The 14,060-nt window shown below is 38.6% G+C and overlaps 1 protein-coding gene across 1 annotated transcript in view; it reads right to left on the bottom strand.

Annotated features, from left to right (window-relative positions):
* Positions 1 to 14,060, bottom strand: part of itfg1 (integrin alpha FG-GAP repeat containing 1) — a 167,074-nt gene that overhangs the window by 151,229 nt on the left and 1,785 nt on the right. The window contains exons 4-6 of the mRNA XM_004539805.5: positions 13,626 to 13,683; positions 13,265 to 13,342; positions 13,048 to 13,142 (exon numbers count right to left, since the gene is read on the bottom strand). Of these exons, the coding sequence (XP_004539862.2) occupies positions 13,048 to 13,142; positions 13,265 to 13,342; positions 13,626 to 13,683 (231 nt within the window). The remainder of the gene's footprint in view (positions 1 to 13,047; positions 13,143 to 13,264; positions 13,343 to 13,625; positions 13,684 to 14,060) is intronic.

Below are 14,060 nucleotides of genomic sequence, written 5' to 3'. Positions count from 1 at the left end.
TTGTGCGTGCACTGATTGACAAGTAAAGTTGGGTCACTGTGTACAAGATTTACATAGTATGCCTTGTACATAGAGTTTTTGAAAACGCTACGTCCAGATGAACAGAATCAACTTTTGTACATAGTATAAGATAACATAATACAGTCACTCCGTCCACTCTTGATATACTCAAAGGTTTTAGAACCCAGACTTCTTGATTCGTATATACTTTGTCTTTTTCCATCCATCCATCCATCCATCCGTCCATCCATCCATACATACACATATATACACTACCAGCAGACATTTCCAAGTCCAATTCTCAATTTTAGAGACCATTGCAGCTGCTATCGGCAGTGGAAAGTGGTTAAATTGGACACTTCCTGTGGACTGATTTCTAAGGCTGTATGCTCTGACTTCTTTTTCATGACAGCCATCGAATGTTTTCAGCAACTGATACTGTAATAGGTAAAGTCAGAAACAATACTGTTCTTTTTTTAAGTAGGTCCAACTTCAACAACTGACATACTAGCCTAAAATATTAAAGGCAGCAAAAAATTCACTTAATTTGTTTGAGCTTTATTTAACAAAGAAGTATGACTCTTAAAAATAAGAAAATCTATTTTAAAAATGCTCAAGGTTGCTGTATTACCTGGCTTATTTTTCAATGGCAGGGATGCCTGGAGAAAACCTGAGTGGTCACAGGGAGAATCTCCACAGAGGAGACTTTAAACCAAGTCTCTCTGTCTGTGAGGCATCAATACTAACCACTAAGCCACCACGCTGCCTGTGTTGTGAAAATCAATTTTGAGGAGCTACAAACTAACACAGTAATTATTTTACTGTCCATTCAATTAGAGCAAGTCAATGCCATTTATTACTTAAACTTAGGATTTAAATAAATACGTACATCAATAAATAAATAAATAAAAATGATGGAGACTAATTACAATATAAGAAATAAATTAATACATATAAACAAACACCTTTCACACTTCAATATATAGGTTCTGTGTAAGCTTTCTTTAGTCTTCAAGGGTAATTTGAGGCCAACAACAGCAAAATAACAGCCCCCTGCTTATACCTGTAAAAGGCTTGCAGCAGCAGTAGCTGCAGTTTATCCAGGCTGCAGTGCAGAGTGGATCTGACAGCCAGCAACACGAATGCTGCATTAGTGTCTGATGTGCTGAGTGTTTTTCTGCACGTGTGCTGTCACATCACTCACCACCACAACACTTCAAGCCATTTGGGTTATATAAATGTTTTTAGTGCTACAATTATATATGACTAAAGTAAAAAGGCAGTGCAGTCAAAATAGGATAAAGGGTCAGTAAAACCTTGAGAATGGCAGCAAAAGAGAAACAGAGACACAGTATGAAAGTAATAGTGAGAGAGAGAAAGTGCCAGTCCTTGGTTTCCTTCTTGTCCTGCTGCCCCTAAGCAGGTTATTTGTTAGCCAGTTACTCAGCAAACAAGCTGTGACTCTCATCCCCCCATTGGCTGTCAAATATGAACGCAGGAGCACAGACACACATGTGAAGATGCACAGCTGTGTATAAGGGTTTATCCTATCAGGGTTGCCATGAAGATGGGCTCAAGGAAGGCTATCATTTCCAACTGATCACATTGTTTTATTTATGGAGGCTAGAGGACAAATGTCCACTTCATGGGTCTTTAATTATAGTGTGTGGGTCCATGTGTGTGCATGACAGAGTTTGGATTATATTGACAGTAATGAAGTAAAATGAGGATAAAACGGAGGATAAATGCAGAGTGTACATATGTGCACTTTCTTGTTTTTGTGTATTTCGGATATATTTGTCTACAGGCCTGCTATAAGCCATTCTGCAGCCTATCAGTCAGGCCCTCTGTGTTTGTTTGCATCGATCTGTTCCTTCTGTCTTTAACCCTCGGACTGATCCACAGCTCAGCTGGACAGAGAGAGAGCTTTTGGCATTCTGAAGGAAATGTCACAGCTGTCACCAGTGAAACAGATACTTTACCTCACTCACTTACAGCGAGGAGGGAGCAGAGACGCAAGGAGACAAGGTTGGTCTGAAAATATGTTGACATTTGAGCCCAAAAGGCTAATAACTGGTGCCTGTTTCAATGCTGGAAGAAGAAAATTGTACTAACTAACGCACTAACTGGCACCACACTGATAATCTTCTGTTCCCCCAAATCTTTTATACTTTTCCTGACCAGCCCTGTGAAAGATTTGCATCTTGGCACCAACTCTGATATCCACAGTTCTTGTCAATGAGGATTTTTTTTCCTCTTTTTGTTTTTCCTTTTTTTCTTTATAAAATTGTTTGTCCACCACTTGTAATCATTTGGTAATTTCTCATCTGTAATACTTCAGCAGCCTTTAAATATTTTTACTTGTGAATATAAACTTATTGTTTGGCGTCGTTTATTGGATTGGATGATTGAAGTCTGAAGAAACAATTTTTGCAATATCGGCAATTTAAGAATGTATTCATTAATAAACAGGGGTCTTAATACCCTGGCACCCCCCTTGTACAGCCAGTGCGGCTGTGTTGGTCACTCTGACACAAACAGCACCCCCCAGCTGATGCTACCAGTTTCAGTGAGGTTGAGATCAGAATTGCAAGTAGGCAATTCCATCCTCTCCACTCCCAAACTCTGGAGGTAGTCTCTGATAATGAGGGGGCAAGTGTTATATTCTTGGAGGACAGCATTCAGTACCAGACTGTGGAGATATAGGATTGCCACTGGTTGCAGAATCTCATCTTGATAGCACTCGGCGTTGAGATTGCCTCCAATGATGATAAGCCTTGTTTTATGATGGAGGGAGAAGCCGCCCCTCACCATCACACTGCCTCCACCAAAAGCTATTACCGTATCAGTGCGATCTAACTGCCATAGGCCAAATCTGGACTCCTCGCTGAATAATGCTAATCAGCTGCCAATCAGGCACCTGCTTGTCAACACTCGGGGTACCACAAACTAAAAACAAGAGCCTTTAGCAGAATAGGCTATTTAGCATTGGCATAGACGATTTGACAAGTTTTTCATGGGCACAACCCACATACTCAACTATGCTGTGGAAACATTTAAGGAAAAATAAACAAACTTTCCAATGATATAAGAATTAATGCCAAGAAGCACTTTTACAACAAAGAAATAATCGACCAGACACAAATTTCTTTACTCTTCGAGCTAAGTTTTATATTTGTAGTGAAGAGCTTTCAATTTAATAAAAAAAAAAAAAGAAGTAAAAAAACAAGGAGAAAATGTAAAAATGTTCCCAGTGTAAACACACCTGACAAACAACAGATGCACAGAATATGAATGAGTGCATATAGTGAGTGGTTGCAAATAGACAGGATGTTATGTCTGTGATTGTGCATTACAGAATAATGGTCTGTATTTTATGCAGAGTATGTATGCTTATGAAAAACAACATAGTTGCAGACATCTGCCATCTATTTGATTATGTGAGATCAAAAAGGTCATCCTAAGGAAACGGATGCCTGACACTTGCTCACCTTTAGCCCTTCACAGTTATAGCACACTGAGGTGTCTGCTCAAGAATTCTGGCTCTAAAGAATATCATATCAAGGAATTCACACACAAAAAAACCAACTTACAGGGCACCAATCACAGTAAACTAAAAATAATCCTAAAATATTTAAGATGATTCTGAAATTAAAAGAACCAAACAGTTTGAATCCAGTGTGATGGTGAATGTAATGTCCCTTCACATTGGAAAAACTTTACAATCTTGCAATGTCAGAGTGTCCCTTTAAGAGGTGCAGGGCAGTGGGTAGTGTGCAAGTTTGGTGGCAAATATTCTCTGGCCACCTTCACTGATATGTGGCCCTGTCTCTCTGCTAGCAAGAAACCAGTGGACTGTGAAACGAGCTTTTCCAAACTTGCCCAAAGCCCACAAAGACGATTTACTATAGCGTTGAAAGATAGAGCAGACGCAAACCTTTAAAAAAAACATTTGCACTGCTACTATATCACCTACACTTCACTTGTTAATGCAGTGAAAAATGACAGTAACTTTTTCCTCTCTATTAAAATGTCTGAAACAGACCAAGAGGGTTGAAAGAGCTGCTTCAAAGATGCTCTTCTCTATCAGTGTTTTTCCCCAGAGGCTGCAACATGGCTGACTTGGTAAATTAGTCAAAACACTTTTAATAAAGAATGAATGCCGTCAATCAACGTCAAAGCAGCTGCACAGGTTTTACACAAGTACACACACTACAAGCATCCATACAAATGTACACCGTTACTTACACACAATTCTCAGCTCCTACGCAAGTACATGCACCAACTCTCACACATACAGGACCATCAATAAACTGTCTCAACATCATGATGCTAGTTCTGATATTCACAGTATACATCCACAACCTTCCCTTACAAAACTACCCCACACACGCCCAGATAAAATGCAAAATCCGGGCCAGGAACAAAGTATAAAGCTCTGCTGAATAAATCCGTCTCTAAGCCAATATGTAGGCCTACTCCACACTGTGTGACTCTGACCCCGATCCATCAAAATGCCTCATTCACAAACATGGCAAAACACACAAACGCAGAATGGAGCCACGCTATTCCCAGAAAAAATAATCTCCTAAAACCATTACAGGGAACAACGTAGGTGCAGTAGCTATGGGGACTTTCACACAGACTTTCAATCCTATTTTGTTCACAACATTTTTTATGCTAAATGTGTATCTGTCTGTGAGTATGTGCAACAAGCTATAAAAGCTCATTACACAGAGTGGAACCAAGTGTGTGTGTGTGTGTGTGTGTGTGTGTGTGTGTGTGTGTGTGTGTGTGTGTGTGTGTGTGTGTGTGTGTGTGTGTGTGTGCATACAGTACATCAGTGGAGTGTCCCAACATTAAGAGCAATGAGCAGTGTACTTGCAATAAATACACTGTTGGGTGTGTCTATTCCAGGTTAAGCAATAACATTTGCAAGGGGCACATTACATATTAAGATTGATAAACACACACAAAATATGCAAACCTAAAGTGTCACAAACAAGGTTGGCAGGACTTGTCAAAACCAACCATGTTTGTGAATTTGGTTAAAACGTGAAAATTTTTTTTTTTTTTTTTTTAAATCTCAACAACCTTCCACGGCTGAAATCCAACCTGGGACCTTTCATACACATCGTCAAACAATCGGTCACCCAATACATGCTTTAAAGAGTGTTCTTTGAAAGCAAGTACAAAAATGCCCCTCTTTTCGTCGGCCATTTAGCATTCCACACTAATGAAAGCAATACTGCCTATCAGTGACACTGCAAAATATGCATGTCCACAGCTCCTGTTCAATTAAAGAAACAAAGAATCAACGTGTTTCATGCTGGGAACTTCATTCATATGTTAATTGGTCAGCAAAGTATTTCACTAGGGATTTGGGAAAATCAAGTGATTCACATTTCTTCCCACTGACAATCTGAGTGAATCACTCTGAACCTAAAGAGTTAAGTAGGTTATCTGTCATATTATACAAAAAATTTCCATCTAGAGTTCAAATGACTAATACTGGAATATCGGAATATTTAAGCAACTGGTGGTGCTGAAAGACACATCAAAGGATCCCCAAATTTATTAAGATTCATGCTCTGGCTAAAATGGATATATGCAGCAAATGTCATGGGTACTCATCCAATAATAGCTAACACGTTTCTCCAAAAGACAAAAATGTCAATATTCTAAAGGTTAAAAAATGGATCTTGGAGGTCAGTAAGAATTATTCTTAGATACTTTCTTCAATATTTTACTTTTCTTCTAAAGTTTGCAATATATAATATATATAAAAGAGGTAATGTATATTCACAGGCTACGGTCATGGACGTGAATGCCACAACACACCACTACCACACTTCAATTTACAACACAACTATTCAAAAAGACTGGGCATTTATTCTCAGTTTATCAAGTTACTGCAAATATGGCAGACATAGTACTCCCACAAACCAGACCCGCCAACAGTTTTTGTGGTCTCTTTTTTGGGTCTGTAAAGTTAAACTATCTGTTTAGTTAAGCTTAGATGAATATCAGTGACGTTGATCTTTTCGTTTGTAAGACACCTATGAGAATTTCAAATCCCTTCATACTAAATGCACTTTGGGCACAGGTATTCTCCAAAATGCATGACCTTCAGTGTACAGAAAAATAAAGAAGGGATCCATCCTGTCATTTTCTTCCAATTTCTTTAAAATTAGGGTTAAGGTTGGGGGTTGAGCCTATTCCAGCTGTCACAAGGTGAGAGGTGGGATACACTCTGGACAGGCTTCTACTGGCTAACACAGAGAAAGAGACAACTATTAACACCTACGGCCAACTTAGAATCACCAATTAACCCAAGGTGAATGTCTCTGGACCCTGGGAGGAAGCAGGAGTAGAAGGACAACACAAAACTACACACAGAAGGGGTCCAGCCAGCCAGGGGATTCAAACTCAGAAGATTCTTGTTGTGAGGTAAGTGCTAATCACCACATCACTGTGCTACCCATAAAAATAAGGAATACTTTATCCCATATTTAAGAAATACCTTAACATGACTATCACTCATTCTTTTAGGTTTTCACGTCTGAAATATTCCTTCTCGGAAACTATTTGATAAAACAGGGAAACAGTCTGGTACGGGAACTGCTCTGCCTCGGACCGGAAGGCGTTGCAGAGGGTCGTGAAAACTGCCCAGCGCATCGCCGGAGCACCACTTCCTGCCATAAAAGACATCTACAGGAAGCGGTGTCTGAAAAGGGCTGGGAAAATCATCAAAGACCCCAGTCACCCATCACATGGACTCTTCACCCTCCTGCCCTCTGGGAGGCGCCACAGGAGCCTCCGGACTAAGACCACCAGGTACCGGAACAGCTTCTTCCCCACAGCTGTCAGACTCCTGAACTCTGCCTCCTGACATCTGACCCACGTTAAACTCATGGACTGAACATACACACACCCACAATGGACAACTGTACCCTCAAACACACAATAATAACATGGAGTGAACCACCACTCACAACCACTAGCACTTTATATAGCCTCTGTAGAAACTATCTACACCCTCACTTATCTTAACTGCACTACTGTATAGCTCTGTGTAAATAATCATTCTGTACATTCAATAATCTTTAATCCTACAACTGTTTACAACTTGCATAGTTCCCATTTCTGTATAGCTGTATATCTCAGATTTCTGTAAAGTTATTTATTTCATATTCTGTATAGTTTTTCATATTTATATCCTGTTCATAGCTTGTACTCACTACAGCCTTTACATACTTAGTTATAGAATATTCACAACATACTTCATACCGTGTACATTATAACATACCATAATAGACCCATTTCTGTAGTATACTTACATATCTATACTATTGCTAATATATATTGTAATATATCTATATCACTAAAGCACTTCTGGATGGATGCAAACTGCATTTCGTTGCCCTGTACCTGTGCATGTGCAATGACAATAAAGTTGAATTCTAATTCTAATTCTAAAATATACTGGGAAAAAAATACTTTTCACATAACAAAAAGACACAGCAGCAATAACATGTTGCATTGGTTGGTTGTTAAAGCTTAAAATTTCTGTAATATCCTTCCTCACTTAGTGAATGTCTCTCTCTTGCTTTCTCTGTGCAAGTGTCCTGATTCTAAAATGGCTATTAAAAATGCCTCACCAAATGTAAACTTAATCCCTGTATAATCAATTCTTCTTCTTGGCCACCCTTGTTAGGTGGCAAATCTGTTCTCTCCCCCCACCACCACATTATTAGTCACACAATCAACAAGCCACTTCAACACAGAGGTAGTTTAATTGGATGCTGCACAGAGCATTACCATGTCCGTTGCCTAGCAATGGAGCCTTATGCTGGTATTGCCGTCTTTGTGCATGTTTTTCCCCTAAAATGGCATCTAAAATTACCTTGCAATTACTACCTTTCCCTCAGACAAGTTCTTATCATGCTCCTGATACTTCCTTCCAGGCAGTGCTCTTTTTGAAATGAAGTGATGTGGCCCCTGGAGGTTACTGTGATCCTCTACGGGAGACAGATCTTATGAGTGTGAATACTCCCACAGAACATCATTCAAAAGATAAGGACATCTCCTGTAGCCATTTTTGCTATGATGACTACGGAAGCTTTGATGACCACTGAAGCACCTGCTCACATTGGCTGTCTATTTTCTAAAGCTGGACCTCCTGGCTGTCCTGTAAGAGCGGTTTACCTGTTAATTAGGTGTCACTGTGGTGACAAGTAATCAGAAGAGAACATCTACACCTACAATGAAGTGCTTAATGACAGGCTTTCTTTTGTCATTCAAAAAATAAAACAGAGAAATATACTGTACTTTTGTTTTGTGGCATCACCCCTTTTAAGTGCTAACAAATAGTAGCCTGAGGACCATTATTTTGACAAAATGGTCTAAAAATATATCTGGTATATCTACATAATTACATTTTAATACACAAAGTTTACACAATGAACTCTGTTGGAGAAACTAAATGACAAAAAATGTCACTTTGTTAAAACAGGCGTCAGCTTCCCAAATGTTTTACGAAAGAGATAAATTTACTGCAAAACAAATGAGCATGAAGCTGTTACGAATGTGTTGCAGTTAGAGACAGAGGCTGGGGGAGGATGATGGCAACAAAAGAGATGATGAGCCATTTGCAATGTGTCACCACCAGGTTGGTTGGCTGAAGTGCCCAATAAGCAAGCTAAATGAGGCCTTGACACTGCCCAAGTAACTATTTCTGACTTCCCCCAGCCCTTTGCTGGCAGTGCTAATGTAGGGAGGTCACCCAATACACTACTATAGTGCTGTTTACAGGGACACTGGACTTAGATTGGGGTCATGACACAGCCCTGCAACAGCCTCAATCCTCCTTGAACGACACTAACAAAATACTTCACTGTAAAATAAGATGCTGAAGAAAGCATCCTTTAAACAGCAGCGCTGACACAAAGTTAAAAACAGAGTAAATATACTGGGTGACCAGTTTATTGGGGTTTCTTAGTTAGATTTATTGCGAAATACAGTAATATAATGTAATATAATCAATGTCTGTTACCTTTAAAAAACAAAAAAAACCCACATCTTTCAATCATCTGCTTGACATGTTGATTGACATGTTGATATGCTGCTATTAGTAGCTTAAGTAAAGACAGGTGCTTTAACTGAGCTACAGTATATGAAAAAAAAACTGCAACCTGGAGTTTATTTTAGGCTTCATGAATTCTTTGTTCTTCCATTTTACCTACAAAGAGTGTGCTGAGCAGAAGTGGGAAGTAACAAAGTATAACTACTTAGGTGTCTGTACTTTACTTGAGCATTTATTTTTCTGACAACTTTTTATTTTCACTCTCTACATTTTTATACAAATATCTGTATCTTCTACTTCTTACATTTCCAAATTGAATTTGTTATTTTGGGTTTCCACAAATTTGAGGGAAGTTTTTATTTCTTAGCACTGTTCGCCAAATAAAGCGAACAATGATGCATAAAAGACAATGCTACTTGTGCATCCAGTGCAATTTATAATTTCTGCATAATCTGTAGCAGATGTTCATAAGGCATGGTCTTGGTACTTTAGCATCAAACTAGCATTACCAAAGAGGAGCGAGTATAAACGGAATAATGGTTTTTTTTGTGGCAAGTAATTCAAAATGCAATTTTTCTATCAGCTCACCAAATATCGGCAACCACATAAGGTACAGTTGCTAGGTTTATCAAAACAGATGCCAAGCGTCTTGTCTGGAGGAAACTAAGCAACAGTCGTCACTTGGGCAATGCCATACCTACAGTAAAGCATGGTGGTGGTAGCATTATGTGTGGGGGCATTTTTCAGCAGTAAGAACTGTGAGATCAGTTCCAGAGAGCTCTAGAGAGCCTGTATCTCAAACCAAGGCAAAGGTTTATCTTCCAACAGAACAGTGACACTAAGCACACAGCAAAGTTCATAAAGAGATGGCTTTGGGACCACTCTGAATGTCCTTGAGTGGCCCAGCCAGAGCCCAAATTTAACCTAAGTGAACATCTCTGGACAGATCTGAAAATGGCTGCACATCAATGCTCCCCAACCCACCTGATGGAGCCTAAACTTCCCAGAAATAGGTGTATATAAATAATGATGATGATGATGATGATGATGATGATGATGATGATGATGATGATGTATATAAATAGGCGCAAAAAGACTTGAGGCTACAGTAACTGCCTAAGGTGCTTGACTATAAATAATGAATTATGACAAACATATTAATATCATAATAGAATATGAATACGTAAAAGCATCAATGTCACTTTAAAGACAAATTTATTTTAAACTGGCTAACTAACAGGATCCAGATTGTCTTCAAAACTCATTCTCTCCCTGCTTAAGCCGCACTGTTATACTCCAGCCGGTACCGCTTAGAGGAGCAGGTGGTCGCAGCAGACAGCGAGCTGAGCCATTCTCAAGACTCACCCACTGCGTTGCTCACCCCTCCTCTGCCCTTTATCTTTCCAGGCATCCTTTTATTTCAAACCATCCATCCTTTCCGGCTCAGCTTTATCACTCCATCACTTCCTGCCTACTTTTCTCTCCTCTCTCTTCCTCCATCTGCATGCCCCCACAGATAGCAGCAGCCAAAGAGTCTGACATCGACCAGATGTACAGCAAGTGTCCCCACCCCCCACAGGTTCTTCTCTCTAAGCTGTTTCCTTGCATTCACCACAGCAAGTGATTGTAGTTGAATGTACTTGACAAGTCATAAGAATTTACTATAATGATCACTGTCCTTGTGTGTTTTCTGTGATTGCACATATGCACTGCAAGATATGACTACCTAAAGCAGAGAACCTAAAAAAAAAGTAAAAGACAGGCTGACGTGTAGGCCATCACTCTGACAGACAAGCTGCAGCACACTTGATAAAGAAACACATTCTAATTTGTATTAAAACAACCCCCAAAAAACAAAGTTTTTTTTTTCAATTCTGCAACAAAAAGGGGAAATTTATTGACTTTCTCCTAATCCCTAAACAGATTAAATATGAATTAAAATCTTCTCTGGTTAAATTGTGACAGCCTTGGGAAAAACCTCATAGCTCAAAAAGATACCTGCAGTGAGTATGACATGACTAAATCCTTTCTGATTACCTTAAACACAAGGATTAGCTTCCAGAGGAAAAACAAAAATCCTCCCATAAGTATAAGTGACAGCGCTACACTTAGTGGGCAGAAGGACAGGAGTGAGATGCTGTAAAACAAGAATGAGGTGATTTCTCCATTCACTGGTGAAGAAAATGACTGTTCCATTTTCCCCTAGTCAAGCTGAACTTGTGGCATTAAATATATTTTGGTGTTTTTTTCCCAGTTCCTCAAGTTCTCTCTAGAAAAAGAATAAAATAAAAAATACATCTTTGCAGAATGAACTTTATGAAACAATTCAGCTACACCACATCTGCATCGTATGGAGATTTTTGGAGAAAAATGCACCAGTTCTTTTTTCTTTTTTTTTTATAAACACTAAATTTATTCAGGAGATTATATGGATTTTATGTCTCCAAACACCAAAAGGTTATGTTTGCAGCTGTAAGAAGACAATGATTACTGTGGTTTACAGTAGGCAGGGTCTCCGTGCTGCACTGACTGATACAAATAAATAGAAAAAAATGGCATTATGGACAAAGTCACTATAAATAAGTAAAAATTAACAAATGATACATTTTAACAGCAAAAGGATCCAGATTTTTCTTTTTTTGGGTGGCAGGGTGGGGGGGAATGCTTACTTTTCAATCAATTCATAAGCTTTACTAAATAAAAGACTATAAAAGACTCAGTCTCAGAAGTCATGCTTTAAAATAGGTGATAACAGGTATCAACCTTTACACCAAAACAGTACAAGGACACCAGCAGAGGAATGAGCCACAAAACAAAACAGTGTTGAAGAGATTTAGGTCTCAGCTGAAACTGATCATAGGCCAACAGAAATGGAGCAATATGCTAGCAAGAAGGTTAAGTGGAAGGCAACACTGCACTTTTAGAGTGAGGTGACCATAGGCAGTGTTTTCAAAGCCAGGCTTTATGTAAACATTATTCACGCTTGGGGTCTTGTATGTTCTGGCTGTAGGAACCAGGCCCTGTAGGAGGTTTTCTAGAGTTGTTTTTATGGGAGAAAAAAAACCTACCAATTCCAGGCCACGTCTTAGTGTGCCATGAACCTATGCCCAAAGGGCTTGGTTAAACTGCTGCAATCAGTGGTGGTGGAAACCTATTCCATCCTCCCTTGGGTCACAATGGAAACAATGTCTAAAAGGCTTGATTAGTGGGGAGTTTCTGTGAACTCCCAACCTCACACATGCACCAGCTACAGCATTGGAAAGGTTCCTCCTGGATTTTTTTCCACCTTTTTTTCCTCTTAGTAGCTGTACTCAATTCCACGTTCAAGGTTATCAAACACCCGTAGTGCAAACATGCAGTGACACAAAATGTCTCAAAATTATAGAAAATGAGATCCTTGTAGCACCTTACTGCACAGTGTAAGCTCACTTTATCGACCTGCTGAACGATTTGAAACAACAAATGATTTGGGTATATTTTGGGCAAATCAGGAGGTGATTAGGGGTAAGAAATTTGTGCAGTTAAAGCAATGCATTTGCAGTGATGGTGAATTATGCCGGGAGATCACAAATCATAAATTGAGGGAAAACATTTCTATATCGTTATGCAGGAAATATTATTCCACTACAGAAACAAAAGAAAAGTCCCAACATGAAGCCAAAGATGACCAAAAAAGGAATAAAATAATACTCATTTAGTTTAATTTTAGTTTTTTTAAATTTATGTGCATGATACATCAGTAAAGTATCATAGGCACTTTTGCAATATGCAGTCATTTATGATCGAAGTTTCTCTGATAATTTCCCTTAAGTCAATGTAACCTTTGTACAAGGTTGTGACAGTTTTGAAAACATGCAAAGCTGAAAGACTTGATACAATTGACAACATAAGTTGTACTAAGAACACCAAAGCATTTTACAGTTGTTATTCATGCTTAGGCAATGCTTAAACATCAGACTTACCAGCAGTGAAGTCCTTGTTGAGGTCAATGAAAGCATTGGAGTGAGGCATACGCATGGCGCCAGTTAAACTCAGTGCTTTGCTGCACACTTCAGTCCTAAGAGAAGCCAAAGTTATAAAACAACCAAAGAATTTAGACACACCACAGAATTGAACTTCAGGTGTAACAGCACTAGAAATAAAGATAGAAAACTCTTAGTTTGGAAACTTTTCCATTACCTTTTGGTGAGATAGCAGACTACACTGGAGGAAGAGCTGATGACTCCAAAAACATCTGGAATCATGTCCCCATTAAAACTGAAAAGATTGTTTTTCTTTTAATGAAAACAAGACTTCAGGAGAGACGGAGATCACCAAAGTAGTCATTTTGAAGGACTTCAATGATGAGGGAGGTAAAACATGAGGTAATGGTTGCTAATATATTGGAAAAGTTAGATAAGATTTATTATTCAAAACTAAGACAAAAAAAACTCTGTAAAAACCAAGTTTGACTAAAAATGCACAAATGGAGCCAAAAATCGAAATCAGGCAAATTATTTAAAATTCAAAGCAATTCATGTAAATTTACACTGATACTTACTCCATGACAAGAGGTTGATCACTAAAGGTGTGATTCAGCTTAATCCCCCCTCCAATATCTATACAAAATGAAGAAGGTAAAAAGGCCTTGAGTATTAATGGTTTGACAAGAACACAGAACAGAAATCAGTGGTTTTGCTTAACTGAAGTCAACAGCTACAAATTGCTAAAAATAGCTAAAGCTTGAAATATTCATTATGCAATGGTTTTTCTTGTATATATATTCTGCCTGTAGTTCAATAAAAAAGGAATCCCTAAACAGAAAATATACACATAAAAAAGAAACAAATCTGAATAATCAGGTGATGAGCTTCTACTGGCATTGTATATTAAGCAAAAGTTGGTAACATGTGGAAAATGAGGTATCATTTTTATTGATCTAGTTAATGTTTATTGTTTTGGACTGAATGGTGATAGCCTATAAAAGAAAAAAGGA

This window comes from Maylandia zebra, linkage group LG1, assembly GCF_041146795.1.
Source record: "Maylandia zebra isolate NMK-2024a linkage group LG1, Mzebra_GT3a, whole genome shotgun sequence".
In the NCBI taxonomy this organism is placed as follows: domain Eukaryota; kingdom Metazoa; phylum Chordata; class Actinopteri; order Cichliformes; family Cichlidae; genus Maylandia; species Maylandia zebra.
The sequence above is the reverse complement of the archived record's forward strand: the minus strand, read 5'-3'. Positions and strand labels throughout refer to the sequence as shown.